The sequence below is a fragment of the Mytilus trossulus genome, unplaced genomic scaffold, assembly GCF_036588685.1.
Source record: "Mytilus trossulus isolate FHL-02 unplaced genomic scaffold, PNRI_Mtr1.1.1.hap1 h1tg000234l__unscaffolded, whole genome shotgun sequence".
In the NCBI taxonomy this organism is placed as follows: Eukaryota; Metazoa; Mollusca; class Bivalvia; order Mytilida; family Mytilidae; genus Mytilus; species Mytilus trossulus.
In genome coordinates, this window is record NW_026963315.1 from 3,280,297 (window position 1) to 3,306,050 (window position 25,754).

A 25,754-nucleotide genomic window follows, 5' to 3' on the forward strand; every position below is an offset into this window, starting at 1 on the left:
GATGGAGATAACATAACATTGTCCTATCCAGACATTATAAAATTCTTGTGGAGAGTTGTTTCATTGGCAAGTCCTGTTGGGCTCTAAATTGCCCAGGAGGTTGTGATTGAAAAGGTCAAATATGAGTGGATGAATGATGTCACTGATTAAATGAGCGATACATGCGCATGTGCGTGGGCAAATAAATGAATGAACGAGTAGACGAATAAGCAAGCAAATAGACGATGAATAAACAAGCAAGACAAAGAGAAGAGAAATGAGCGATAAGGTGAGTGTGTAAGCGTATAGGTGGCAATGTGGAAGCGTATTAGAATGAGTTCAATGGATTGATCGAGCAAGTGATTGATCGATGAGTGAGACAGCGAGTTACTGAATGAGTGAAAGAGAGAATGGATAATCTAGTGCGTGTGCTGACATGCGAACGACGAGCAAGTGAAAGTACAACAATGATCGAGTGTATGAAAGAACGAGACAGCGGATAGACAAGCCAGTAAGTTAGTGAATCAGTGAGCGAAATAATGAGTAAGTTAGTGAATAGGAGAATGAGAGAGAGGGATTTGATGTGTTAGTGATTGTGAGGAAGCGAGTTAATGAGAGATAGGGAGGGTGAGCAAGCGTGTTAGCGAGAAAAAGAAGAGCTAGTGAACAAGAGAATGAATGAGCTCATTAGTGAGAAAGTGAATAAGCGAGTGAATGAGAGATAACGAGGATGAGCAAGCGTGTTAGCGCGAAATGTAGAGAAGGTGAACAAGCGAATGGATGAGCTCATTAGTGAGATAGTGAATGAGCGATCAATTGAGATATAGTGAGGATGAGCAAGCGTGTTAGCAAGGAAAAGTAGAGAAGGTGAACAAGCGAATGGATGAGCTCATTAGTGAAATAGTGAATAAGCGATCGATTGAGATATAGCGAGATGAGCAAGCTTGTTAGCAAGGAAAAGTAGAGAAGGTGAACAAGCGAATGGATGAGCTCATTAGTGAAATAGTGAATGAGCGATCGATTGAGATATAGCGAGGATGAGCAAGCGTGTTAGCAAGGAAAAGTAGAGCGAGTAAACAAGCGAATAAATGAGCTCATTAGTGAAATAGTGAATGAGCGAGCGATTGAGAGGGTGAATGGACTCCGAAATATATTAATGAACTAAAATAAAAAATCATTCAAGACTAGCAAAGGATCCGTTACAGCACATTAAATGCTTTTCTAATGGACTTTGACGTTGTTACTGTTTCAAGACTTCAATTATGGTATGCAACTTTGTTTTATGTAAGTTTATTGATTTACTTTGGAGACTCTGGGTGCGGGATTGCCCGCTGTGTTGATTTTTGTTTTATATATATCCAGTGGCAAATATTTTTTCTTGCAAGATGATCATATCTTTATGGATGTTTATAAAGCTGATCTATTGAAGTCTATGAAAAATTGACTAAAATTGTGAATGTGTATCCGCACATTTTATATAAGCATGAACATTGCACTAAAAAGAAAAAAAACATCAGTAAGAAAAAAAACAAGAACAAAATGTATTGCAATCGGAGTAAACAAACTTCTCATTGTCCAAAGCCATACATTGACCTTTAATTTGTTTTACATCAACTTATTTGAAATCTTTTCTTTTCTATTGCTTCTTAAATGGTTAGGTGTCCCTCCAAGTTTTACAACTGTAGGACTATACAGCAGAACCGCAAAGTTGCAGCTACCATTTACATCTCTAGTGGAAGAATTTAAAGTTAGCAAAAGTCGCCTTGTGATGACACTGAAAGAATCTAGAGATCACAAAGTAAGAACAGCATGTGTCCAAGTAAGAACAGGACGGAAATGGTCAGCATCAAAAGCAGTTTCAGAGGCAGAGAGTAGATTGAGGCATACAGATATTGTTGGAACAGTGGCAGTAGGACGACAGGGCCTTGGTACATCAAAAAGTTGCTACTGGAAGAACTCTAACACACAAGAAAGACGAAGTCTTGTCCAAAGAGAGATAAAATCTAGAGAAGAAGAAAACAGACAAGCAAAGACAGTAGAATTAGGGAGCCAATGTGCTTGGTCGAGATGGGATTTGGAACAACGATCCCTTACATGGTCAGATATATGGCGATATCCGCAATACCAACTGCAGTTCCTTCTGAGATCAGTGTATGATGTGTTACCGACACCTTCAAATCTGCACAGGTGGAAACTATCAGAAACACCAGACTGTCCCTTGTGCGGAAACAGAGGAACTCTACAACATGTTCTTTCAGGGTGCAATATCGCTCTTACACAGAGGAGATTTACTTGGCGACACAACCAAGTACTCCGGGAACTTGCTGAAGTTATAGAGAAACAGAGGAAAGATGCGAAACACATTAGAGACAAACCTATCAAGATCCAGTTTGTGAAGGAGGGTGAAGTAGGCCAGAAAAGTAAAAAGAACATATCAGGAATGCTTAATCAGGCAAAGGATTGGCAGTTAGAAGTTGATCTAGGAAAGAAGATGCAATATCCTGATATTGTACCAACAAACCTAAGACCAGACATGGTACTTTGGTCTACAAGCAGTAAAAAAGTAGTAATCATAGAGTTGACAGTTCCCTGGGAGGAGAGATGTGGCGAAGCAAATGAAAGAAAGAGGGCAAAATATGATGGACTGTTGGCAGAGTGCAGAGATAGAGGATGGCAGACATGGAACTTTCCTGTTGAGGTTGGCTGCAGAGGCTTCCCTGCACAGTCAGTGTGGAGAATGTTTTCTGCAGTTGGAGTGACTGGCCAGAATAGAAGAGCAGCAATCAAGAAACTAGGCCAAGCAGCAGAGAAAGCATCTTGCTGGATATGGATGAAGAGAGATAGTAGTAGCTGGAAACCCACCACCAATGCGCAGTGATTGATCACCACTGTGGACCCCCCATCCTGAGAGTGTACCGAGCTAGGGGTCGAAACACATGATGATGGATGGCCTCGGCTGAGGACATTGGCGGTGTTTGCAGTAATTCCACCAGTACTGTATGTAAGTAACTTGTAATCTGGACCTACCAGTGACTGCTGGGAAAGACTAGCTGACAACCAAGAATAGAATGGTGACGTCTGGAGAGACAGATGGCATTCAGGGAAGACTGAAATCAGGGTGTGAAGGGTTGGCATCCCAACACACTGTTCCTGTGAAGGAACACCATACCAAGTTACAGAACAGAATAAAGAGCAATACCCCCAGGGTCTTCCGAGAGGGGGGAGGATGAGAGACCCATTGAGCAGGACAAAAACGGTAACAACTCGGCTAATCCAACGGACTTTGACTGGAACAACGGCAGAAACCAAGTGTCATTGTGGGAAGGTTTGCAAGAACTTAAAAGGTTTGAAGATACACCAGACAAGAACTAAGTGTGGATCTGGGAAGCAGCAAAGGGAACGCACAGTTAACACTGATGAGACGACGGAGGACCACAGCCAGGAAGCACACCATAGTGCTGAGGACCTCTTACCTAATGAAGCTACTCAGATCAACATTGAGGAGGAGCAAGGGAATGAAAACCAGCAGAGAACATCGACACCTTCAGCAGACAGCAGGAAAGAAAAGATACAATGGCCACCAACAGATGATAGGAGATGGGAGATCTTTGATGAAGACCTAGACAAGATCTTGGATAACACACTTACTGGAGACGTTCAAAGGAAGATATCAGCATTGTCAACTATTGTATATGCAGTAGGAGAAGATAGATTCGGAGTTAGTAACACCAAAACCAGAGAAGGCACTCAGGGTAACATGAAACATAACAGACGTCAACAAGAAATACAAACACTCAGAACCGAAATAAATGATGTAACAAAGCAGTATAAAAGAGCAAATGAGGAGGAAAAAGAAGGATTGAATGAGTTAAGATCAATACTGAGGGAAAGAAGAAACAATCTACAAAGAGCAGAAAGAATCAGAAAAGCAAGGAGAGAAAGAGGGAAGAAGAGAGCAATGTTTGTTGCCAACCCCTACAAGTTTACCAAAGCCACACTGGACGGAACAAAGGCGAGTTCAGTAAAAAGCACGAAAGAGGAAGTGGAAAAACATCTATCAGAGACACACAGCGATGAAAGGCAGTGGGAACATCTAGGTAACTGCGATAGGATAGAAAATGTACCAGAACCAGAAATACCAATGAACACTAAGGAACCATCATGAAAAGAAGTGTCAGATGTAGTGAAGAAAGCCAGGTCAGCATCATCACCAGGACCAAATGGCATCCCATACAAGGTATATAAGAAGTGCCCAAAAATTTTGAAACACCTGTGGAGGCTACTGAAAGTAGTTTGGAGGAAAGGGAAGATACCATCATGTTGGCAGAAAGCAGAGGGGTGTTTTATTCCAAAAGAAGAAAAATCGGAGAACATCACACAATTCCGGACAATTTCCCTCCTAAATGTAGAAGGAAAGATCTTCTTCTCTATTATGGCTAGAAGGATGACATCATATATGACAGATAACAACTATGTAGACACTTCAGTACAGAGGGGCGGAATACCAGGATTCTCAGGATGTATTGAACATACAAGCATCATTTCACAACTTATTCAAGAGGCCAAAGTGAACAAGAAAGATCTGACAGTAGTATGGCTAGATTTGGCCAATGCCTATGGTACTGTTCCTCACATGCTGATACAACAATCACTAGATCATTACCATATTCCCGACCACTTTAAGAAAGTGATAAGAAGTTATCTCAGTGGGATTGAGCTGCGATTTACAACAAGCACTTTTACAACAACATGGCAGAAACTACAAAAAGGAATAGTTACTGGATGTACCATCTCAGTTATATTGTTTGTCATGGGAATGAATATGATTATTAAATCTGGTGAGAGAGAAACTAGAGGCCCGAAAACATCAACTGACATCAGGCAACCACCAAATAGAGGGTTCATGGACGACTTAACCATCACTACAGATACCCATATACAGGCTAGATGGATATTAAAGGCCTTGGAAGAGACAGTAACATGGGCAAGGATGTCTTTCAAGCCAAAGAAGTCTAGAGCTCTAATTATAAGGAAAGGGAAGAGAACACACCAAGTCGAACTGAAGGTGCAAGGAGAACATGGAGAAGTCATTCCATCAATAATAGACAATCCCATCAAGTGCGTAGGAAAATGGTATGATGACTCTCTTAGTGACAAAAACGATATCAAGAGAATTGAACAACAGGTTTCAGAGGGAATGAGGAGCATCGACAAGACAGGTCTACCAGGAAAATTGAAGGCATGGATATACCAACATGGACTCCTGCCAAGAATATCATGGCCACTTATGCTATACGAAATAACGTTAACAACAGTTGAGAAGCTTGAAAGAACCATCAACAGACATCTAAGGAAATGGTTAGGTGTCCCTCCAAGTTTTACAACTGTAGGACTATACAGCAGAACCGCAAAGTTGCAGCTACCATTTACATCTCTAGTGGAAGAATTTAAAGTTAGCAAAAGTCGCCTTGTGATGACACTGAAAGAATCTAGAGATCACAAAGTAAGAACAGCAGGTGTCCAAGTAAGAACAGGACGGAAATGGTCAGCATCAAAAGCAGTTTCAGAGGCAGAGAGTAGATTGAGGCATAAAGATATTGTTGGAACAGTGGCAGTAGGACGACAGGGCCTTGGTACATCTAAAAGTGTCTTCTGGAAGAACGCTAACACACAAGAAAGACGAAGTCTTGTCCAAAGAGAGATAAAATCTAGAGAAGAAGAAAACAGACAAGCAAAGACAGTAGAATTAGAGAGCCAAGGTGCTTGGTCGAGATGGGATTTGGAACAACGATCCCTTACATGGTCAGATATATGGCGATATCCGCAATACCAACTGCAGTTCCTTCTGAGATTAGTGTATGATGTGTTACCGACACCTTCAAATCTGCACAGGTGGAAACTATCAGAAACACCAGACTGTCCCTTGTGCGGAAACAGAGGAACTCTACAACATGTTCTTTCAGGGTGCAATATCGCTCTTACACAGGGGAGATTTACTTGGCGACACAACCAAGGCAAACTCATCGATCGAAAAATAAACTTACAACGCCATGGCTATAAAATATAAAGACAAACAGACAAACAGTAGTACAGAAGACACAACACTGAAAACTAAGACTAAGCAATAAGAACCCCACAAAAAAAGCTAAAGGTGATCTCAGGTGCTCCGGAAGGGTAAGCAGATCCTTCTACATATTTGGCAAAAAGAAAAACAAACAATTAAATAATAGTACAAACGACACAACATATAGTAAACTAGAGACTACGCAACACCAACCCCACCAAAAACTCGTGTTGATCGCATGTGCTCCGGAAGGGTAAACAGATCCTTCTCTACGTGTGGCATCCATCTTGTTGCTCATATTATTACAACCCGGTAAATAGTATAATTCGGAAGGTCACATTCATAAAAAGGCAATGGGTTGAAGTTAAAACATAAGGATCATATTCGATATCATCTGTGAAAAGGATATTCCAAAACGCCCAACCAACTCGTGATGTTGTCCGTAAAACTTATACGAAGGGATAATTTCAACTTCGTCATTTGGAACTCTTGTTTAATAGCTTCATTATAAGTAGCAACCCTTTATCAAGGAAATCATGACAGGGAATACAAGTTTTGAGATATAGTCCGTATACAGGCGCATACAAAATGAATGTATTAAAGGGCTAACCATGACTATACCGCTCAACTATTATCCAACCATAAGACATCACATTCATAAACCATCGGTCATGTAAAGTTTTAAACCCCGGAACTTACTAAAAACAGAATGTGGAATTTTGAAATTGAAACTACATTAAACTTGATACAAAAGACTGTTCCCGGTATATACATAACATTCATTAAAAAAATTGAAAGCACAATAAGCAAAACTAAAAAACTAGAGCAACATTAACATGAGCGCCTTTTAACCTAAACTAGCAAGGTAGTTTTATGTGCTCCGGGAGGCTCAGACGATTGCTTTTGCTACACTTGTGGCACAATTGGCGAAGTATTTAAGTTCTTATTTGGTATAAATAGTAGTATAAGTTGAAATAGAATTTCGATCATTGATTTAACAAGATAGTTCATCAACACATTATTAACGCTCGTTCTTGATAATGAAGAATAGGGGTTTATTGTTTTGTTACATAAAACACTGCACAAAAATTTCGAAACACTTTTGCAGTATCATGCTGCAATTTAAGGGGAATATAACATCGAAACAACTGACTTTCCATTCAAGGAGAAATGATAAATATTGCCATCAATGTTTACATTCAACGATTTGGTCTGATCTTGCTTATTTAGTATGACCACTGCAATTGTACCGTCAGGATTCTCGAACGCAACCGAACGTAAGCCGTCAACATTGTCAGTAGAGTCTATTCTCATTGATTGGGTCTGGGCTACTTTGGATAGGTGGCCGATGACGTAATACTCTACTTCCTTCCGGTAAACGTTGCTTCCACGTGGTACAGTGATTACTCCTCTACAGTTCTTACATCCAGAAACCTGAACTTGGGGTCCCCATTGGTCGTCAAGGGCTATATTCCAAAGAACGACTGATTTAACCCAACACGTCGGTTGATGAATAAACAAAACGTCCAAATTCCATACTAAATTATCACTAAAATGAGGTGCGCTCGCAAAACCGGAGCATTCCGTAAAGTAATTATCAACGTTTGGAAATTTGCTGTGAAATGTTGCTGACTCAGATTTGTCTCCTCCATAGCAGTGCCAAGCCACACCGCTTATGTATTGGGCAGCATCATGGTCCTTTAAAATATTTTCCGGATATGCATGAATGTCCCAGTTATGGTCAAATATTAGTATTCTAGTATAAATATTATTACTGAGAAATAACGGTCCCATATGCCATTTAACTAAATCTCTTTGTATTTGCCAAGACATTGTCATGGTTGGGTAACCTGTCGTCTGGTATCTGGGTTCGTTTTGGATCGTAATGGCGTGAATATCTATACCCTCTGCTTTATACGCTTGAATGAATTTTACGAAATACAAGGATAACGCCTGTTGGTATTTTCCGTCATAATCCACATGAAAATCACCTCCGTAAAGTGAATTACTTGACTTCATCCAAGCTGGGGGACTCCAAGGAGATCCAAGTATTTTCAGCTTTGGATTAAGACTCAATGCCTCCTTGATAATAGGTATAAAGAATTCACGATCTTTGTTAACACTGAAATGGTCCATATTAAAATCTGTTTGGCCGTTAGGCATATCATCATAGGTGTACGGAGGTACAGCTTGTAGGTCAGAACCACCCATTGTTATTCGGACGAAAGATACTCCTGAAATGAAAAAAAAAGTTATCTGCCAGCATTTAAAAAAGAAAAAAAAAATAATCCCAAACTCATAAGACAGCGAAATAATAAACAAGTTCCCAAAACACTTTTAAAAATCGGAAGTCTAAGCAGAACGATAATGTGTCAAATACAGGCATACCAATTTATGACATAATCAAATACATTATGTTTGACGTTTAGAAGAATCATGACAGGTCTTGTAATGATTAAATTACTTGTTTAACACCTCGTTTTATATCGTTGTGTTGCTTCCCCTTTGAATTCTATCCGCATCAATTTTACAATCATACATTTTATATTCATATATAAGAAGTTTCATATCAGAATAAACAACGTGAAGTGCGACTACATTACAGTATTATCAGTGCGAGTTTTAAATGTCCCCATGGTATGCTTCGCGTCTGTTTTAGATTTATGACATTGACAAGTTGGAATACAGCTTGCAAAAATAGGATAACCCTTTTTTGGGGAGCAATATAGACCATACCAAAATAAACTGGAGTTTAACGAAGCTGTTATGGAAAGGTCAGCAATTCCTGCTCCACTAGAAAAAGATTATAAAACTAGTCATGTGTTTTCAAGATGAAGTCCGTTAATGCTATAAATTCATGTGACTGCGCATATTACGTTTCTTTTTGTTATTGTTTTATTTATGTTTTATATTGAATTATGATTCCTGTGATCCCACTTTAAAGAATTTAAACATCTCCTACATTTAGCTGAATGTATATGCAAATGTTGGTCTAACTTTAAAGGTATTACAACATATCAACCTGCAGCTCAATTTTATAAATGACAGACTTTTTTGGAAAGAATAAGATTAATCCTATGCATTAAAACACATTATTGCCACCGACAAAAACTAGACCAAACTCCGAAACAGTTTAGTTTAAATATATTTATTTATAGTGGATTGGAAAACTTATATAAATCCCTTTCCACTTTGCGGGTGCGAGTTTGGTCTTGTAGCGGCATTAGCCTACTCTTTTTGGAAATCTACAAGGGTGTCTTTAACGTGCAAGAGATATGTCTCTTTCTAACACGGGTCAGTCATTTATCGTCCCCGTCCGACGGACTATCATCAGTGGTGACGTTGCTTCGCTAAACTATCATTAAAGTCAATGTAGCGTATTAAAGAGGACGTAACCGCTGTTTCGGATTTTGAAACTAGACATTGACTAGCCTAACAAAACAATAAACATTTACAATGCATCTGCATAGAAAACTAGGGTAAAGCAACATGAACATTAATTTTTACTTAGTATTCAGCCTTTATGTGATCTTATGTGATATAGTTGACATTAATTTGTTCTTAGAATAGATTTAGGTAAATAAATAAAACATAAGTTTTTGTTAACTATTTTTTTAACGAATATAAGACCCCCTTAAGTCGGAAATTGTTTTGCAATTAACAGTTTCATTTCTATTTTGGCAATACAACATTAGCACTATATTTAACACACGCGTTGTATTGCCAAAATGGGAATGAAACTGTTAAATACAAAACAATTGCTCACTCAAGGGGTCTTAAATTCGTAAAAAAATGTTACCAAAAATTTTTCAAATGTGTTATGTGTTATTACATAAACGTTCTATATTGTTTTTCATAGACGGTTTTAATTTGCAGTCTTCTATATGAGAGTCTGACTGTTTAAGGGGGATTGTATGATTTACCGGTATACTGTTGATTCCTTTATTTTTGTAAGTACCAATTATCGTGGATATTTGATTTCTTGGTTTTGCCAATCTCTGCATACAAAGCCTTTTGAAACTTTGTAATTCGTTGAACATTTGCATTCGTGGTTATCCTATATCCACAAAAATCCCGGAAACATATGTATCTTATACTTTTGCACCACTTTATTCTCTATTCATAATGTTTTTGCTTGTTTTTCTCTATACTCTGAATTATTTGGCCATTTTTCGGTATTCTGCAAATTTCATCCAGAACCATCACCTATGAAGGTATGTGCATGATTGTTTATAAAGGTTGAATACAGGTCAATGCTATTGAACTGCTTTTGTTCACAACAGAAGTTCAGTTATTGTAAGATTGGTACGAGAATTTTGTACATGTCAACTACAAGGAGTCACTATTAATTTTTGAGGTAGTTTCGGGAAAAATGGTTACAAATAACATTTAAATTTCACTTAACAAGTTTAAGCAGGATATAAGGAATCTGTTGATCCTATATTCATCAACTAAACATAGAAAACATCTCCCAAATTCAGTCTCTGATAGGTGTTCAGCAAATATTTTTGCGATTGACCTTTTAAGCAGTTTTATTTTGTGTATATTACCTCCCCACGAAATTTTGCTTGGTATGACAAGCCCTACCCGATGAGTTCTAAATTTTGTTTAATCAAATATCTGCAGTTTTTAACTATCCTTTTTAAAAATGACAATTCTCTTTTCAATTTTCAGAGAAAAGCGCGAGTAGATTGGGTAGGATTGAGCAATATTTTTGTAATTCACTGAATGTAATTAAAGATGAGGAGATGTGATGAAAAAATAGTTTAATCTTACATATAATCATTGGTCTGTCTCAAATCCGTAATCGGTTTTATTGGTGTCCTATGTCATTCCCTATGAATTTGGTATTTGAAGGATAATTGGTGTTGTTGGCAGATCTTTTATTAGTTTCTAATTAGTTACCTGTAAAGACTCTGTATGGTTTATAGTTAAATATATTGTATAGACACCATATCATGGCTGATGAATGCACTTAATGTCGTCTAGATCACATAAGATTATGTAAGGGTTCCTCTTTCATTTAGTTGCTATTTCCTGGGAACAGTATATCTAACAATACAAGTATGTATATTTATTTGTTTCTGCTATTTCATAGCAGTATCTTGACTGTTTTCTATAGAATTTACATTTTTAATTGAGTCTTATCTCAAATTAACTCCCATGATATCATGAATTCATTTATAAAAATACCATAGTCCTAGTTATGTTTAGTGAATTTGGTTTTCATTCATTTAGAGTTATAGAAAATATGTACCTATTCCGTCTGCCGGACTGAAAAGATCTCGCATAATCTCATGTCTTTTTGGACTGTGATAAATTACGTAAGCGGCAGAATTTGAGATCGCTGCACCAAATCCCTCCATTCTTTGATATTGTTTACTTTTATCTACTACTATTTCCGGTCCGTCGCCATTAGTAGGACTTGGATGTAAGTCTGGTTCTTGAGACAGAAGTTTTGATTGGTCTCCTGTAGTAAGTAACACCTGTACTTTATGTTTTGTTTGAGCATCAACTAGAATCAAATATGAAGCACCCATAAAAAGCAGAAAGGCTGAAAATAAATACGATTGGTTTAGAAAATATATACTAAATACATCTACTGAATTTGTAAATATAAACACACCGGTATATACGTCAAAATATGTGATAATACTTTACGATATTACCTGGTTAATCATCATGGCTAGCACTACAATTAACAAATATATTTTTTCAATAAACCAAAAAATCATGCATCTCAGACTAAAATATCAATCTGTACACATCCAACATCCAATGGATTTAGTATAAAGACGTCAAAAACAGTCAAGGATAAACATGATCTTGTGCAATGCCAAGATACAGGTATCTACAGATTGTAGATCCATGAATGTATATATGTATATAACATACTTTTAATATTTAGTTTGCTTTAAATTTCTATTAACAAAATCAATATTTACACCATAAAAACAATATTCAATTATTTTATTACATGGTTGAATTGGTACCCTTTTAAAAGAAGTTTATTCAAAGAAGCAGTAAGTTTACCAGGATCCTTTCTAAATTTCCGCGCACTGTTAACAACATTTCCGTAAAATTGCTGATGTGCTATCCTGTTTGAAATAAGTTTTCTACATGTACAACCAAACTCCAAAACATAATCTTTAAATTTATGGAAAACTTGACTAAAGTTTTTAAGTAATTTATGGTAACGAAATCCTTGGATTAATAATTTACCAGTACTACATAGATTACGTTCGTTGAAACTAACAAACGGCTCAACAGACACGGACATAGCGAACGATCTGTGAAATATAAACACCGTAAGAGGGTGCCAAAGGAACATCACCATCTAAAAATTGACAATTAACAATAGGGAACGAAAAATCCAAAATTAAGTGTGGAGTTTCCTGTTTAAAACCAAAATATCTAAATCTAGAAAAGGACAGTTATCACCGTTTAAATTTGATTTATTTATTGTAAGTTCCTTGGGGGTGAATTTCAGCAGTATATTGAAAAAGTTCCTGATTATTTAACGAACAAATATTTATCAATTAAATGTAATTTCGATGGGTCTTTACTGAGTTTAGTCAAACACTGTGATTCATAACAGTATAAAATAAAATCTACTATAATAGGGGTGCAATTAGTGCCCATAGGGATATCTGCAACCTGTCGATAAACTGTGTTGCCGAAATGTACATAAACATTATCAAGGAGAAAATTAACAGCTTCAATTATCTCATCACACTTCCAGTAAGTATATTAAATAAATTGCGCCCACTATACTTATGTTAACATGTTACACAGGGTCTCCTCGTGATTTTCTTAAAACCAATAATATTACTAGAAATGTTTTGGAGGGAAGATAATTCTAAATACCCGTATTACACATAACATGTGGCTATACAAATAGATGAATTATACGTTTAAAGTCTACTGATATCTTGCTTCTATCGGGGCGAATGGTTGCATTCAGAGGTCCTAATTGTGGCCTTCTTTTAATTCGTTTAGATTTCATTAAAAGTGTGACTGTTGGAAAACAAGGGGGTCTAAATTAGGGATGGTGTCTGATCACAGTTTCCGCTAATTGTTTTTATCAGAATCCCGTATCCTGCTTACCATTAATCGAGACTAGGGATGCCAACTCAGTGAAGAAATACTAATCGATTACTCGTTGGATTTACCGAGCGATACTCGAGTACTCGGTCGGTAAACATTTTCAAAATGCAACTCAAAATTATTCCCATTTTATGTAATTGGGTTTTTGTTTTATGATCGTAAAATCTCAATATTATTACCTAGGACTTGATAATAGTCCAACTATTTGTTACTATAAATAATAGCTCATTAAATAATAAATAATAACAAAATTCTTTATTCAACGAAGGTAACACATTAGTGCATGTTAATCTTCTATAAGGCCTTCAAAACTATTAATAAAAATAAAAAAGGGACAAAAATACATACAAAATAAAATACATAATACAGTAAAATATAGCAGCTTAAACATTGAATAAGTACATATTATGTATTTAGCAGAAGAAGAAAAAAAATACATCAGTTTCGTGCATCTTTATTCTGTTCAGTTAGAAAATAGTTTGAACAGTTGGTCTTAAATGTATCTAAATTATCTATTTCTTTAATATTATTTGGTAAATTGTTCCAGGTAATAAGACCAGAATATTTAATGTTCTTTTTAAAAAATCAGAATTTGGTTTGGTACATGAACATGATGACGAAGTCCTGATGTTGTCGACCTCAGACAATAATTATCAAGATCAGCACAAGCAGTAAATTTAATAGATAGATAATCAGGTGCTAGACCATTCATACACTTAAACATTAACACAGCTTGACAATAGTGTGTATCCTTGTAAATATAGTCATCCATGCAAGTTTTTTAAACATTACTGTTGATGGAAAATCAAAAGAAACATATAAAACTAATCTTGCAGCACGTTTATGGAGCGTATGTATCCTCTCCAGATTAATATGTGTGGTAAGCCCCCATACAGTAGTCAATAATGGGTAATATATAGATATTGTAAAAAAAGAATAAGACTCATTAATGGTAAATAACGTTTCAACCTTTTTAATAAATATATTATGGTTGAAATACTTTAGCATATTTTCTATTTGAATTGACCATGATAGGTTTCTATCAATATATATGAATTCCGAGAAGTTTTTTAACTTCAACATTATCTAAAGCGATATTATCTTGTGATAAAACACATAAATATTCATTACAGTTTACCATTTTTCTGTCTGATCCAACAAGCATACATTTTGATTTCTTGCTCTTTTTCGTCATATCAATTTCTTTACACCATTTAATAACATTGTCTAAGTCTTTATTCAAACATATATTTAAATTTACAATAGATTTAGATGACAAATGTAAAGTTGTATCATCAACAAATTTAAGCATTTTTCAGGTAAACTGATAATAATCTAATTAGTAATTAATAAATATCTAAAGAAAAATAATTACTCAAACATCAGTATTTAGGAACTGTAAAAAACACATTTAATAATCAACAAAGAGGTGATGGTTAGAACTTACTAATCATTTTCTTAGGGTTGACACAGGGTGCAAAGAATTTGTTTTATAAAAAAAATGTTATCTTGTCAACTTTTACTGGGAGGAGGCGATTAATTAACCGAAAGGTTAAATAACTGAAAGGTTTGCTGATGAATATATATGATCTGCTGGTACAGAGGTGGGGTTTACCACCACTTATAATCGCATTTTTAATTTCACGTGTCATTATGTTTTCAATCAAAACAATTCGACTTTTCAAGTGGAACTATTAAAAAAAACTTGCCAACGCCGCATCACGCTTACACTGCCAATGAGACAATCAATATTAGTCACTGTTGCAATGGCGTTATCAATCACTCATAATAACGCTTGTGCTGTCACATGTACTGCCCGACATCGTTTCCCGTTTTCACGCCCTGGTTTGTTGAGTCAAATTCGTGGAAGGTAGACAGGATTGTAGTTAAACCATAATGAACATATCCACTATAATCTATGAAACGGATATTCCATAACGGTCAACCAATTCCCGAAAGCATCCATAAAATTTACGAAGGGATGAACTTAATTTGAATTGAATTGGAACTCTTTGTTCAATAGCTTCCTTGTGAGCTGCAACTGCATCAAAGAAAATTTGATAAAAGTGACTGCTCACTTCGTTGTAAATACAAGTAAATTGTATATCAAATACAATCGATAGCAATCGTGATGTTTCAGCAAATCCATAGCAGTCACTGTTTCAAAAAGGCGTTATCAAACCCTATTAAGTATGACGTCATGAAATCGATATCAATCACGGTAATGAGGGCTTTATAAACCCCTTATATATGTTTAACGTCATGTCAACGATAAAGTCAGTTTAAAAACAAAAATGCCATTGCTCTATACGTCTAGGTTTGATCCAGGTGTGAAATTGAAAAAAAACAACAACATATGATATTCTCGATATGTAATAAATTGAAATGAACGATACGTCATAACTGTTATTGGTTAGTGCGTTAACTTTATAAATTCATCCTGATTTGTACTGTGTGTATCAGTCAATATAAGTCCAAAACGGTTTTTTTAATTGGTCGGGTTGTTGTCTCTTTGACACATTCCCCATTTTCATTCTCAATTTTATTTATATTATACTTATTATTTTGCTAAATTACGTGGTACGTTCAGTCATGGGATCCCATGCTTCTATTTTTGACTAGTGATAATTATCGTCTACGTCATAGTTCATGTTGGTGTCTTATTCATGTGTTCACGTTTAAGTAATGTATATTTTATTTTATACTGCCCTCGTTCTTTTTGAGCAGTCAAAATGCGTTGACTGTATATTTCTATGTCATATACAGTCACTGACCCGATTTCACTTTTTCTCATGAATATTTAAATAGAAGTTGCCGAAATAATATTTAATTATTCATACGACCTCTTCAACCTGTCCTTGTTTCCAATGCATTCAACAATGCGTGGAACGACTCAACCTTGTTTCTTTTGCAATTATTGGAAAAACATATTTCATTTGTTGATACTTTTTGTTTGCAACCTATAAATCATTGTTTTATGCTGATGGTTGATATTTTAGTCCATACTCAAATGATTTCGTTGACCATCTAGTGTGAGATTCAACAGGTAAATGTACATTTCATTAGGTTTTTCCACTTCTCGTGGAAAGACTTTTTGTTTTTGTTTTGATTTTGTTTTCTTCTATCGTCTGAGATGTCTTACAACATATCGAATGGATTTTTGACAATTGATGTTGTACAGTAATGGGGGTTTCAAAACTCACCCTGTGTGACCAAACACTTATTCTTATAGGAGTTATTTCCCCCGTCCCCTTTTTCTTGTTATCGCTATATCTCGAAAACTGTAAAAGATTTTAGCAAACTGTTTTGACCAAATTGTTCGTCTACTCTTAAGAATGATTAAATGAATTTTTACTTGAGTGATCGAAAGACATCTAATGAGAGTTATTTCCCTTTGAAAATTTAAGATAGGCGACTTTTTTGATAAATTAATACGTTATAAGTCGTAGAGGCCTATAGTCTTTTGATATGAAGTCCTTGGTCTATTTGAAGGAATTTGAGGTCAAAGTCAAAGGTCAAGGTCATGTAATAAAATTTGAATTTTGCTTGTTATCATTATTCCAAAGAAACTGTGACAGTAAATGATATGATGTGTTTGCCAAATAGCTGTATACAAAAAGGTTCAACTTTAAACTATTTAAGTCGAAACGTTTTGGTTAACCCTAGGCCTTATAGGAGTTTTTCCTCCTTTTGTATTAAAAATCAGTCTTTCTCCACAACCATACAAGTGATTGACCTAGGGTTTTTTGATTTGAGATCACTGAACTATGACCTGCAAATTGAGGTCAAGGTCAATGGTCAATTTGTTGTTCTAGATTTTGACCTTCGCTAAAAATTCTTTCTGGATCATTATAAAACAATTAAGTCTTCTGCATAAACCTATTAATCATTTTTTAAATTTCATTCTTATTATCGAGGTGGAAAGACCTTCAATTGTTCTCTGAATAATTGGTTTTTAAATGTGTTGTATATTTCTCCGCGAGCCTGATATGAGGGTATCGCCAGTCTAGTATTCGGCACTCGTGTGTGTTGACATGGATAATAATTGCATGATATAGTCTTAGTTATAAAATTAACTGTTTTTTGAAAACTTTGGTTTCTCGAAATACCAAAGATAGTATTGATAATATTATAGTAAATATGATAAAATCAAGTTGAAAAGCAAGACATTTGTACATTTGTACTAATAAAATAACAAGGACATTATACTTTTTCTGTAATTTTTAATTGCCAAAAAACATGCAATATATAAAACAGTTAAGTGAGGGATATGGGAGTGTTGGATAGCGTTTGGTTTCAGCAGTTTTTTTTGGACTTGGAGATTTGCTCTGTTTGAAATTGCATTAGACATGTTAGAGTTCGGTAATTTTGTTATAATCTTAAATAATAATGAGACAACTATCAGCCAGAGACAAATGATATTGATATGTATCCTGTTAGTTCTTCGTTTATTATTTTGCACATTAATCACGCCGTTCATTCGTTTTTTGTTTCAATTGTTTTCTATTTATCATTTCGAAACCTATTAAAGCTGACTATGCCGTATGAGTTTTACTCATTGATTAGTCATTTGCCTTTGACTCTTGTCAATAGGTCTGTTAAGGAGAATAGCCTCATTGGCAATTATACCACATCTTCTTACTTGTATGTTAAAGTTAATTAAAACTAATTGTTTACTTACTTAAAGATTTTAAAGGGTCCATGTTTTTGGTGTTAAATCTTGAATCAATCCTATTTCTTCACCTTAAGCTTGTTATCTAGACAATAATTTCATACGATGTTAAGTCTAAATATTCACCGAGTTTATTGAGGACATTCAATCTATGAATATCAATGTATTTATCATTGTTTCAACTTTGATATATTAAAATAAGTAAAATCTTTAGAAATGAGATAATAAAACTCGCCCTAAGGTGTAGGTTCACGAATAAACAAAATCTGCAATAAAATTTTAATATTTTTGTTTAAAATCAGAGTAAAATGTAAAAGATTTCAATAAGAACTATCGATGATATTAAAATTTAAACTTCTTATGTCACCTAGCACTACACATTCTAAAGATATGACCCCTTAATTATACAATAATCAATTTTGGTTAAGTATTTTTATAGTTTATACAAGATTGATAATAAATAACTGAGGTCGACATCCCTTATCAAGAACATATTTATGTATCAACCTTGACACATTTTGTTACACATTATTTTGGATCGTAGGTTGCGGCAAAAGTTTCCCAAAAGTCTTTAAATTTTTAGGTCTGTGGATGCACAAAAGAATCTACAAATAAAGGCAAAAGTAGTACACCTTTTTGAAAGTCATACATCATCGATTGAGAGAAAACAAATCCGGGTTACAAATTCGCACATAGGGAAACACATCAACCATTAGAGGAAAAACAACGAAACAACAAAAAAGACTTAAGTGCAACAAAAAACGACAATGCATCACACACAGAAACGAACTTTAAGATAACAAATATGCCGAATTTTGAGACTTAAAAGTATCGTTATGTAGATATTTGTTTTGTCTAGAAAAGAAGTTAGGTTTTAGAAAAAGATCAATTTAAGATAAAGATTACGGTCTTTTTGATATATTCCGGAATTCAGAGCATATTTTACAAAAATTTAACCTTGTCCTTTCATGAAAAACTCATATAACCTGCTTTATTGCTATTTTGTGCATTTTTCCTTTGATCTTTTTTTTGTGATAATTTTCATATCATGCTTCTCGCTTGAGATGGAAAAATTATCGCCAAAAACTAAGGAGCCACGTGGCGTTACTAACGAAATTGACATGAAATTGACAACGTGGTCATAGGTAAAATAGCGATAAACAGATTATCATTGGTCATCTCAACTCGATTGATTTTCTCACTTTCGCTGTACCAGCTCAAGCGAGAAAATCAATCTGGTTGAGATGATCAACGATAATCTATAACAACCTTCCAGATAACCCAAGATGTTTACGGTATTTTCTGGGGTCAATACTCTTCATTCTGTATGTACTGTGTTGTATTTTGAATACTTTTATTCTTATTTTAGTTCTTACCATGTTTTTGTCGGTTGTCCTTTTATTTATTAATTTTGATTGTCCCTTTTGCACCTTTACACAAATTGCAACTTCAAGTGAAATTCAGATTGAAGGTTTAGAGATAATTTGTTCAGCTATTTACACCAGGACCTTTGCAAAAGAATCAATTTTTACTCAGTAATTCATATCATAGATCCATGCGTGTTATAACGATAGTATTGTTTGATTTTTATAAGATTACCAAATATTATAGGTTTGTATGAATAAATCATATCAAGCTAACACACAAACAATGAGGGAATGACAAGATCGGCCTTTTTAACTTTTTCGGATTCTAGCGTCACTGATGAGTCTTTTGTAGACGAAACGCGCGTCTGGCGAAAATACAAACTTAATCCGGATATTACTAGATCTATTTCATTTGACTGGGCGGGGTTTAAGAAGTTCACTTATTTAAGACCAGTCTATCTAATACAGTAGTTTCAGGATAAACTCATCAATGAAGTGTTCAGTTATTCGTGCCGTATCATACACTCAGTTCTTGTGTATATGCGTTTGGTGACACTGATAGGTGATTAGAATTCAATATAATTTATAATGGCAATCATCCTTATCACACACATCTTCAAATAGACTTTCCTTATGCAAATTAAAAGATAAGCTCCGCCCGATCAGTTGAAATAACATTGGTAATACCTATGATGATTAGATATAGGAAGATGTGGTGTGAGTTTATTTATACACAAACAATGAGGGAATGACAAGATCTCCAAAGGTAGACTGTACGTACGAACCAACAGGGTAAGGGTGTCTAGGTATGAATGCATCATAAGCTTTGCGAATTCACACTCACTCAAAATGCCAAAATGGTTTAAACTACAGATCAGATAACTTGTTGTATTGCACATATTTCAATTATGACGGAATATCGTCTTTACTTTAGGACACGATTACTAAAAAATCAACGCTATCCAAAAAAGAATCATGAGTTTTTTCTTTGAGTGTCGGTAAATATACCATAAATGATGCCATACATGGAGATATGGATATGAAACCACCATTTGTCAAACAATAGACAAGCTTATTTAGACACTTGTCAAGATGTTCAAATATTTGTCATGATAGAATAGATTTTAAAGTTTACAAATAATCAATTAAAAAAGCTACAGGTAGAATTCAGATTCAACATTCAGAGCCATAGAATTATTGAAATGTTTTAAAATCATAATTTTGGTGGCAATTTAAATTTTGTAACTTTGAGACTATTGCATTAGATAAGAGTGGTATTGTACAATTTGAAACAATAATGATAGATAAATATAAAATTGATTAAGTAATAGAGTATCTACGTATGCCCAATGTATTACATTCAGAACATATCAGTAATTTAAATATGATTATTGCACTGAACCTTACTTAATTCGTAAATTGCCACCCCAATAGAGGAGTACTTTTCTAAATTAAGATGCAGAGTTGTTCCACTTATACATGTTAGAATAGAGACCGGTAGATATGAAAGAATATTTTTTTAATGTAATAATAGTATTCAAGATGAACTACATGTTTTATTTAAATGTCCACTATACAAAGATCTTATATCACATTGTTTTATGAAGCTGAAACTTTTAATGTGGATTTAACCGTGTAATCATATAATGAGAAAAATATTTTGTTATTCAATAATGATGAAGTATATAAAGTATTGTCATAATCTGCTATAATATTTCATCAGAAAAAATGTGTTTTTATAACTGATTATGCTGTATTTAAGTGATATTCTTAAGCAAATACATATTATAAATGGTATGTACATTATCGAATTGTTTTTTTATATTGTTTGTACAGTCATAAATCGTTTAAGATTGGCACACACAATGTTTATTTAAAAGTTCTTGTTATGCATGTATGTTTGATGTACCTGTTTAAATAAATAACTGTGTAAATATATGTTGTTGTATGTCGTGAGACTATAATAAAATATTGATTTTGAATCTGTATTTACAACATGTATAACATGATTGAAATATTAATCATCACGAAATCAATTCATTTTTTGATCTGCAAACTTTATCTGAAGAATTATGAAATGAGTTTATTTTACAAGTTTTGCACACCTTTACTGGTATTGAAAATGATTTTTAAACGAATAATTTAGTGTTGGTTTTAAAGGTTCGTCAGTATATATTAATGTGTATCATGTGATCTTTTTTCTTCCTTGTGAAAGAAGATTGGATGAGTACCCCTGATTCTTTGAGCATTTTATTTAGGTAAGGCATACACAATCTTTATTATAGTTCATATATTTTATACATAGGCTTTAAGGAGAAATGTGTGACTGGTTTTCAAACATTATGTGTTTTCTTCCAAAGAAGGTGTCTTAAATTTATCTCCAAAATAACCAAATTAGAATCGAATTATAACATGCCTTAAAAAATGACACGAACTAAAAAAATCATAACCATTAAACTTACAACATGAACAATACAGGTACTTCTTATATATTTGTTTAAAACAAGTTGATAATCATTTCAAAAGACATCTTTGTGAAAGTTGGTGAGAAATACTTTTGTGATAGTATGCTGACGATCTTTAAAAACGCAACACATTTTTTTGTGACATCAAATCTTGACATATATTCATTGCATTGCCTATCATGCTTCCCGCACTTCTTTTTGAATAGAAAAAATATTTATACCTGAATTTACTCAGTCAATCAAACATCGCAGAATTTTGACATCGCACGATCTTTTTGGAACGGAATAAGAAGCGCACAAATGTTTTTTTTTAATTTTTTTTTTACTTCGTTTAACATTTGCTAGAGTTTATTGCCATGTTTAAATCAGTAATGAATTGCAATTTTCCTTTTTGTCACGGCTGAAAAATGAAAATGGAAATTAAAAATTTAGAAATTTACAGACAGTTAAAAAAGTGAACGTTCTTTGAGAACAATTTCGCACTTCAAAATTACTTTTAAATACCTGATTGATAAGACCAGTAACGATGTGAAAACCACAATATTATTGCATACTACATAATTTAAACGTTCAGCATGTCGTAATCGATTCAACTGTTGAATTTGAAACTTACCTTAGATGAGGAAGAAATTACCAATTTATCATATAATATTGAATTTAATATTTTTGCGTAATGTGTATCTTAATTCGAAAAACCAAAAAACTAATCGAGTGTTGCGTTTCTAAAGTTCGTTAATATATATAACTTGTATAAGGAGTCTTCGTAATGCGAGGCGATGTTGACGTATGAGTGAGAAGTAAAAAAAGTACAGGTTCCAGCCCCTCGGGGAGGAATTTAAGATTCAGGACTCTTCTATCATTGGTATGCAATTAATAATTTATATTTATATGTATTATGAAAATATATGAGTCGTGTATACTAAAAAACGTAGGTAATGCATCATTTAATAAGTAAAGAGATTTTGTAAGTTGTTTTGCAAGATACCATTTTTAAGCAGTTTGGTTATTTAAACTAGCTAATTGAATATATCAAAAATAATTATTTTCCCGTAACATAGATTATTTCCAGCTATATTATAGAAAACGCCAAATTATTCACCAGGCGGGCGCACATAAGTGAGGTTTATCGGTAATTTGTATATTTTCCCTTTGATCTTACTGCCTAATATTTTCGAGTATCAACATACATTGCGTGACGTCATAATTACCGATAAACAGAATAATAAGTAGTTGAGTTTTTGATACTGACTTAATCAAGTTGAATATCTTAACTCGCCCTATCGGGCTTGTCTAGATATTCCACATGATATAGTTAGTATCAAAAACTCAACTACCTATTATTCTATATTTATTATTCATTTTAGATTCAGATTTTGCCAAAAAAAAATTATGTATATTATGTAAATTTTAAAAGCGAGTAAGTACAACTGTTTTTAAGGCTGACATGCAGAAGTATTCATTCATTTATGAAATTATATCATTTATTGAATGCTGTGTACGTCTTTTGGTTTTCATGATATATATGGTTCACTTCACAGACCAGGATATCAAATTTTTCCCGCCGGATCGGAGATCAGTGGTGTTCTCCGGGTACTCTGGCCCCCCTAATAATACAGATCAACCGCTACGATATAGAACATCTTTTATGCAATATCGAAGAAAAATCCGAATATCCATTTCCTATAGCTGGCTAATACGTTCTTATTGACACTGAAAACATACTACGTCTTATAAGAAAATATGTCACTAGCACACTGTTTAACGCGTCTATGAATTAAACATTTCCTAACGTAGGGCGTCTGTTTAAATGTGAGCGATGTATAAAATTTCATCCATGAATTCGAAGCATCTTGTAGTGACACTAACGAGCTAATGATTGCAACATGTCTTTTTTTGCATTTGCAAAAAAAAATAATATCCACTGTTCTTCTAGGTAATCCCATTTAAGACAACCTCCCTTATGTATTTATCAATTTGCTGCAGTCCATGATATGCATAAAATTGTAATGCGTTTTGTCTTCTTTCAGAAAACAAAAATGGCAACTAACACCAGCATTTGTGGCATATGTTCACTTCGACAGATAACACAAATATCTAACCACTGGTGCCCGCAATGTGAAGAAGCTCTTTGTGATGAGTGCAGAGATCACCATAAGTTACTAAAAGTCACGAGAAGTCACGTACCTATACCAATGTCAGATTACAAGTCAATTCCATCATTTATAACTGACATACATCAATCGTGTATCTATCACAATGAACAATATCAACAATATTGCGTTGACCACGTCTTGCCTATTTGTTTCAAATGCATCACTGATCATCGTACATGTAACGTCACTACTCTTGAGGAAGTCATCAATAACGTCAAGACCTCTGAGCAATTTCTAGACTTAGAATCAAGACTTGGCGACTTATTACAAAATATCGATCAAATTAAAAAGGACAGAAATTCTGATGTGAGAAAAATTGAAAAAACGAAAACGCGACTTGTTATAAAAATTCGACAGAAAAGAGCAGAAATTATCAAACGCTTACACAATCTTGAGAAACAAATTATAAAAGATCTTGACGAAAAGGCAGATCAAAATTGCAAGAGTATTCAGAAAGTTTTATCACCGGTCAAAGAGAAAGAAATAATTATCAGTAAATATCAGGCAAATTTCCAAAAGATGAAACAATACGCGTCTGATCTTCAAACATTTCTCGTTATGAACGAAATTGAGGTCAAAGTTTATGAAAATGAACAATATCTGCAGTCATTGAAAGAAGCAAACAGTTTGATTCAACTTTACCTAGCGTGGAAGGTTGACCCAGTTTTGGAACATATTTCAAACAGTTTAAAGAACTTTGGATCAATTGAAATGATAACCCAAACAAGCGGCCTCGAGTTCATTAGATCGAAAAACAAACAAGCACAGTTACAAGTAGTATCAATGAAGAAGACTATTTACGATGTGAATTTGATTTTACAGATGAAGATTACAACAGACGGAAAGATAGTTAGAGGATGTTGTATGTCAAAAGAGGGAGACCTTCTGTTCACTGATCATTGCGACGCAAAATCGCTCACCGTATCTGCATCAGGTAATAAACTCAAATATAAAATGAAACTAGTTACTAGTATGGTGTTTGACTTAACACTGGTTGACGAAAAGACTGTTGCTATTACATCCGGGGACTCAGGAGGGAAGGGCGGTATTGATATCATAGATATAAAGAACCAACGCAAAATAAAGTTCATGGAACTTCCTGGTCGTACATATGGAATCACAAGAGATCACGACTCGCTGTATGTCTGTGTAGAAGGACGCGGAATATACAAAATAAATATTTTGGACGGTACTACAGCTCGCGTGATCAGTTGTAATCTACCGATCTGTTCATACGTTTCTGTTTTCTCAGACAAGATATATTACACGAACTACGAATATAGCAGTGTAGTTTGTTGTGATAAAAACGGATCACGTGTTTGGATTTTTGAAGACAAACTTGTTTTGGATGAACCGGAAGGCATCTCTATTGATAATAATGGTCACGTGTTTGTTGTTGGAGTAAAATCGTCAAATGTAGTCATAATATCGAACGATGGAAAGCATCACAAACAACTCTTGACCAAAGATGATGGCCTTCGTTCCCCATCTGCTATTTTCCTTGATAAAGAGAACAAGAAACTTCTTGTTGCAAATACTTCGACATCTGCTTTCGTTTACAATATTTTGTGAGAAATAAATAGAAAACGATGCATATGAATTTGTGTGTTATAAAAGCGGGACTAATTGCATTGAGGAAGGAATGAAAACTAGCCGTTCATTAGAATGTTATGTAATTGCAAGTTGTTTGTTAAGTAATTTATTGATATTGAATTTGTGTGGAAATGAATTAAGACTCAAATATTAGCACCCTTTATACCGACTATTTGTTCCATGAATTGGGCTTATTGTAGTGGAAATAGAAATTATTTTAAGTGTATACAGTCAGCTTTTCAGATATAGACTTAGCAACATGTATCTAATACTTTCTTTGCTATACTTACATCTTCTTCAATACAATGCAGTATACCAATGAGAGTTGATTATTTGTTTAAGTGTCAAAGGACG

The 25,754-nt window shown here is 34.4% G+C and overlaps 4 protein-coding genes across 4 annotated transcripts; 3 read left to right on the plus strand and 1 right to left on the minus strand.

Annotated features, from left to right (window-relative positions):
* Window positions 1-1,747: 1,747 nt before the first annotated feature.
* On the plus strand, window positions 1,748-2,857 carry LOC134701248 (uncharacterized). The gene has a single exon (XM_063562377.1). The coding sequence runs from the start codon at window positions 1,748-1,750 to the stop codon at window positions 2,855-2,857; it is 1,110 nt and encodes a 369-aa protein (XP_063418447.1).
* Window positions 2,858-4,411: 1,554 nt separating this feature from the next.
* LOC134701249 (uncharacterized) lies at window positions 4,412-6,554 on the plus strand. The gene is made up of 2 exons (XM_063562378.1): window positions 4,412-5,993; window positions 6,544-6,554. Exons 1-2 carry the CDS (start codon window positions 4,412-4,414, stop codon window positions 6,552-6,554), a joined length of 1,593 nt encoding a protein of 530 aa, XP_063418448.1.
* Window positions 6,555-7,104: 550 nt separating this feature from the next.
* On the minus strand, window positions 7,105-17,962 carry LOC134701298 (uncharacterized). Its single transcript, XM_063562432.1, has 3 exons — window positions 17,832-17,962; window positions 11,301-11,597; window positions 7,105-8,277 (listed from the first exon to the last, which is right to left on the minus strand). Exons 1-3 carry the CDS (start codon window positions 17,851-17,853, stop codon window positions 7,166-7,168), a joined length of 1,431 nt encoding a protein of 476 aa, XP_063418502.1. The 5' UTR covers window positions 17,854-17,962; the 3' UTR covers window positions 7,105-7,165.
* A 5,728-nt stretch (window positions 17,963-23,690) lies between these two features.
* Window positions 23,691-25,379, plus strand: LOC134701250 (uncharacterized). Its single transcript, XM_063562379.1, has one exon. The coding sequence runs from the start codon at window positions 23,691-23,693 to the stop codon at window positions 25,377-25,379; it is 1,689 nt and encodes a 562-aa protein (XP_063418449.1).
* The last annotated feature ends 375 nt before the right edge of the window (window positions 25,380-25,754 follow it).

Bases quoted from the DNA above. Each gene is read 5' to 3' on its own strand.
- LOC134701248 (XM_063562377.1), top strand. From the start codon at position 1,748: ATGACACTGAAAGAATCTAGAGATCACAAAGTAAGAACAGCATGTGTC.
- LOC134701249 (XM_063562378.1), top strand. From the start codon at position 4,412: ATGGCTAGAAGGATGACATCATATATGACAGATAACAACTATGTAGAC.
- LOC134701298 (XM_063562432.1), bottom strand. From the start codon at position 17,853: ATGGACCCTTTAAAATCTTTAA. The intron at 11,598-17,831 runs GTAAGTAAACAA...ATTTATTTTCAG, and splicing joins GGACCCTTTAAAATCTTTAA to CCTTTCTGCTTTTTATGGGT. The intron at 8,278-11,300 runs GTACATATTTTC...TTTTCATTTCAG, and splicing joins CAGTCCGGCAGACGGAATAG to GAGTATCTTTCGTCCGAATA.
- LOC134701250 (XM_063562379.1), top strand. From the start codon at position 23,691: ATGGCAACTAACACCAGCATTTGTGGCATATGTTCACTTCGACAGATA.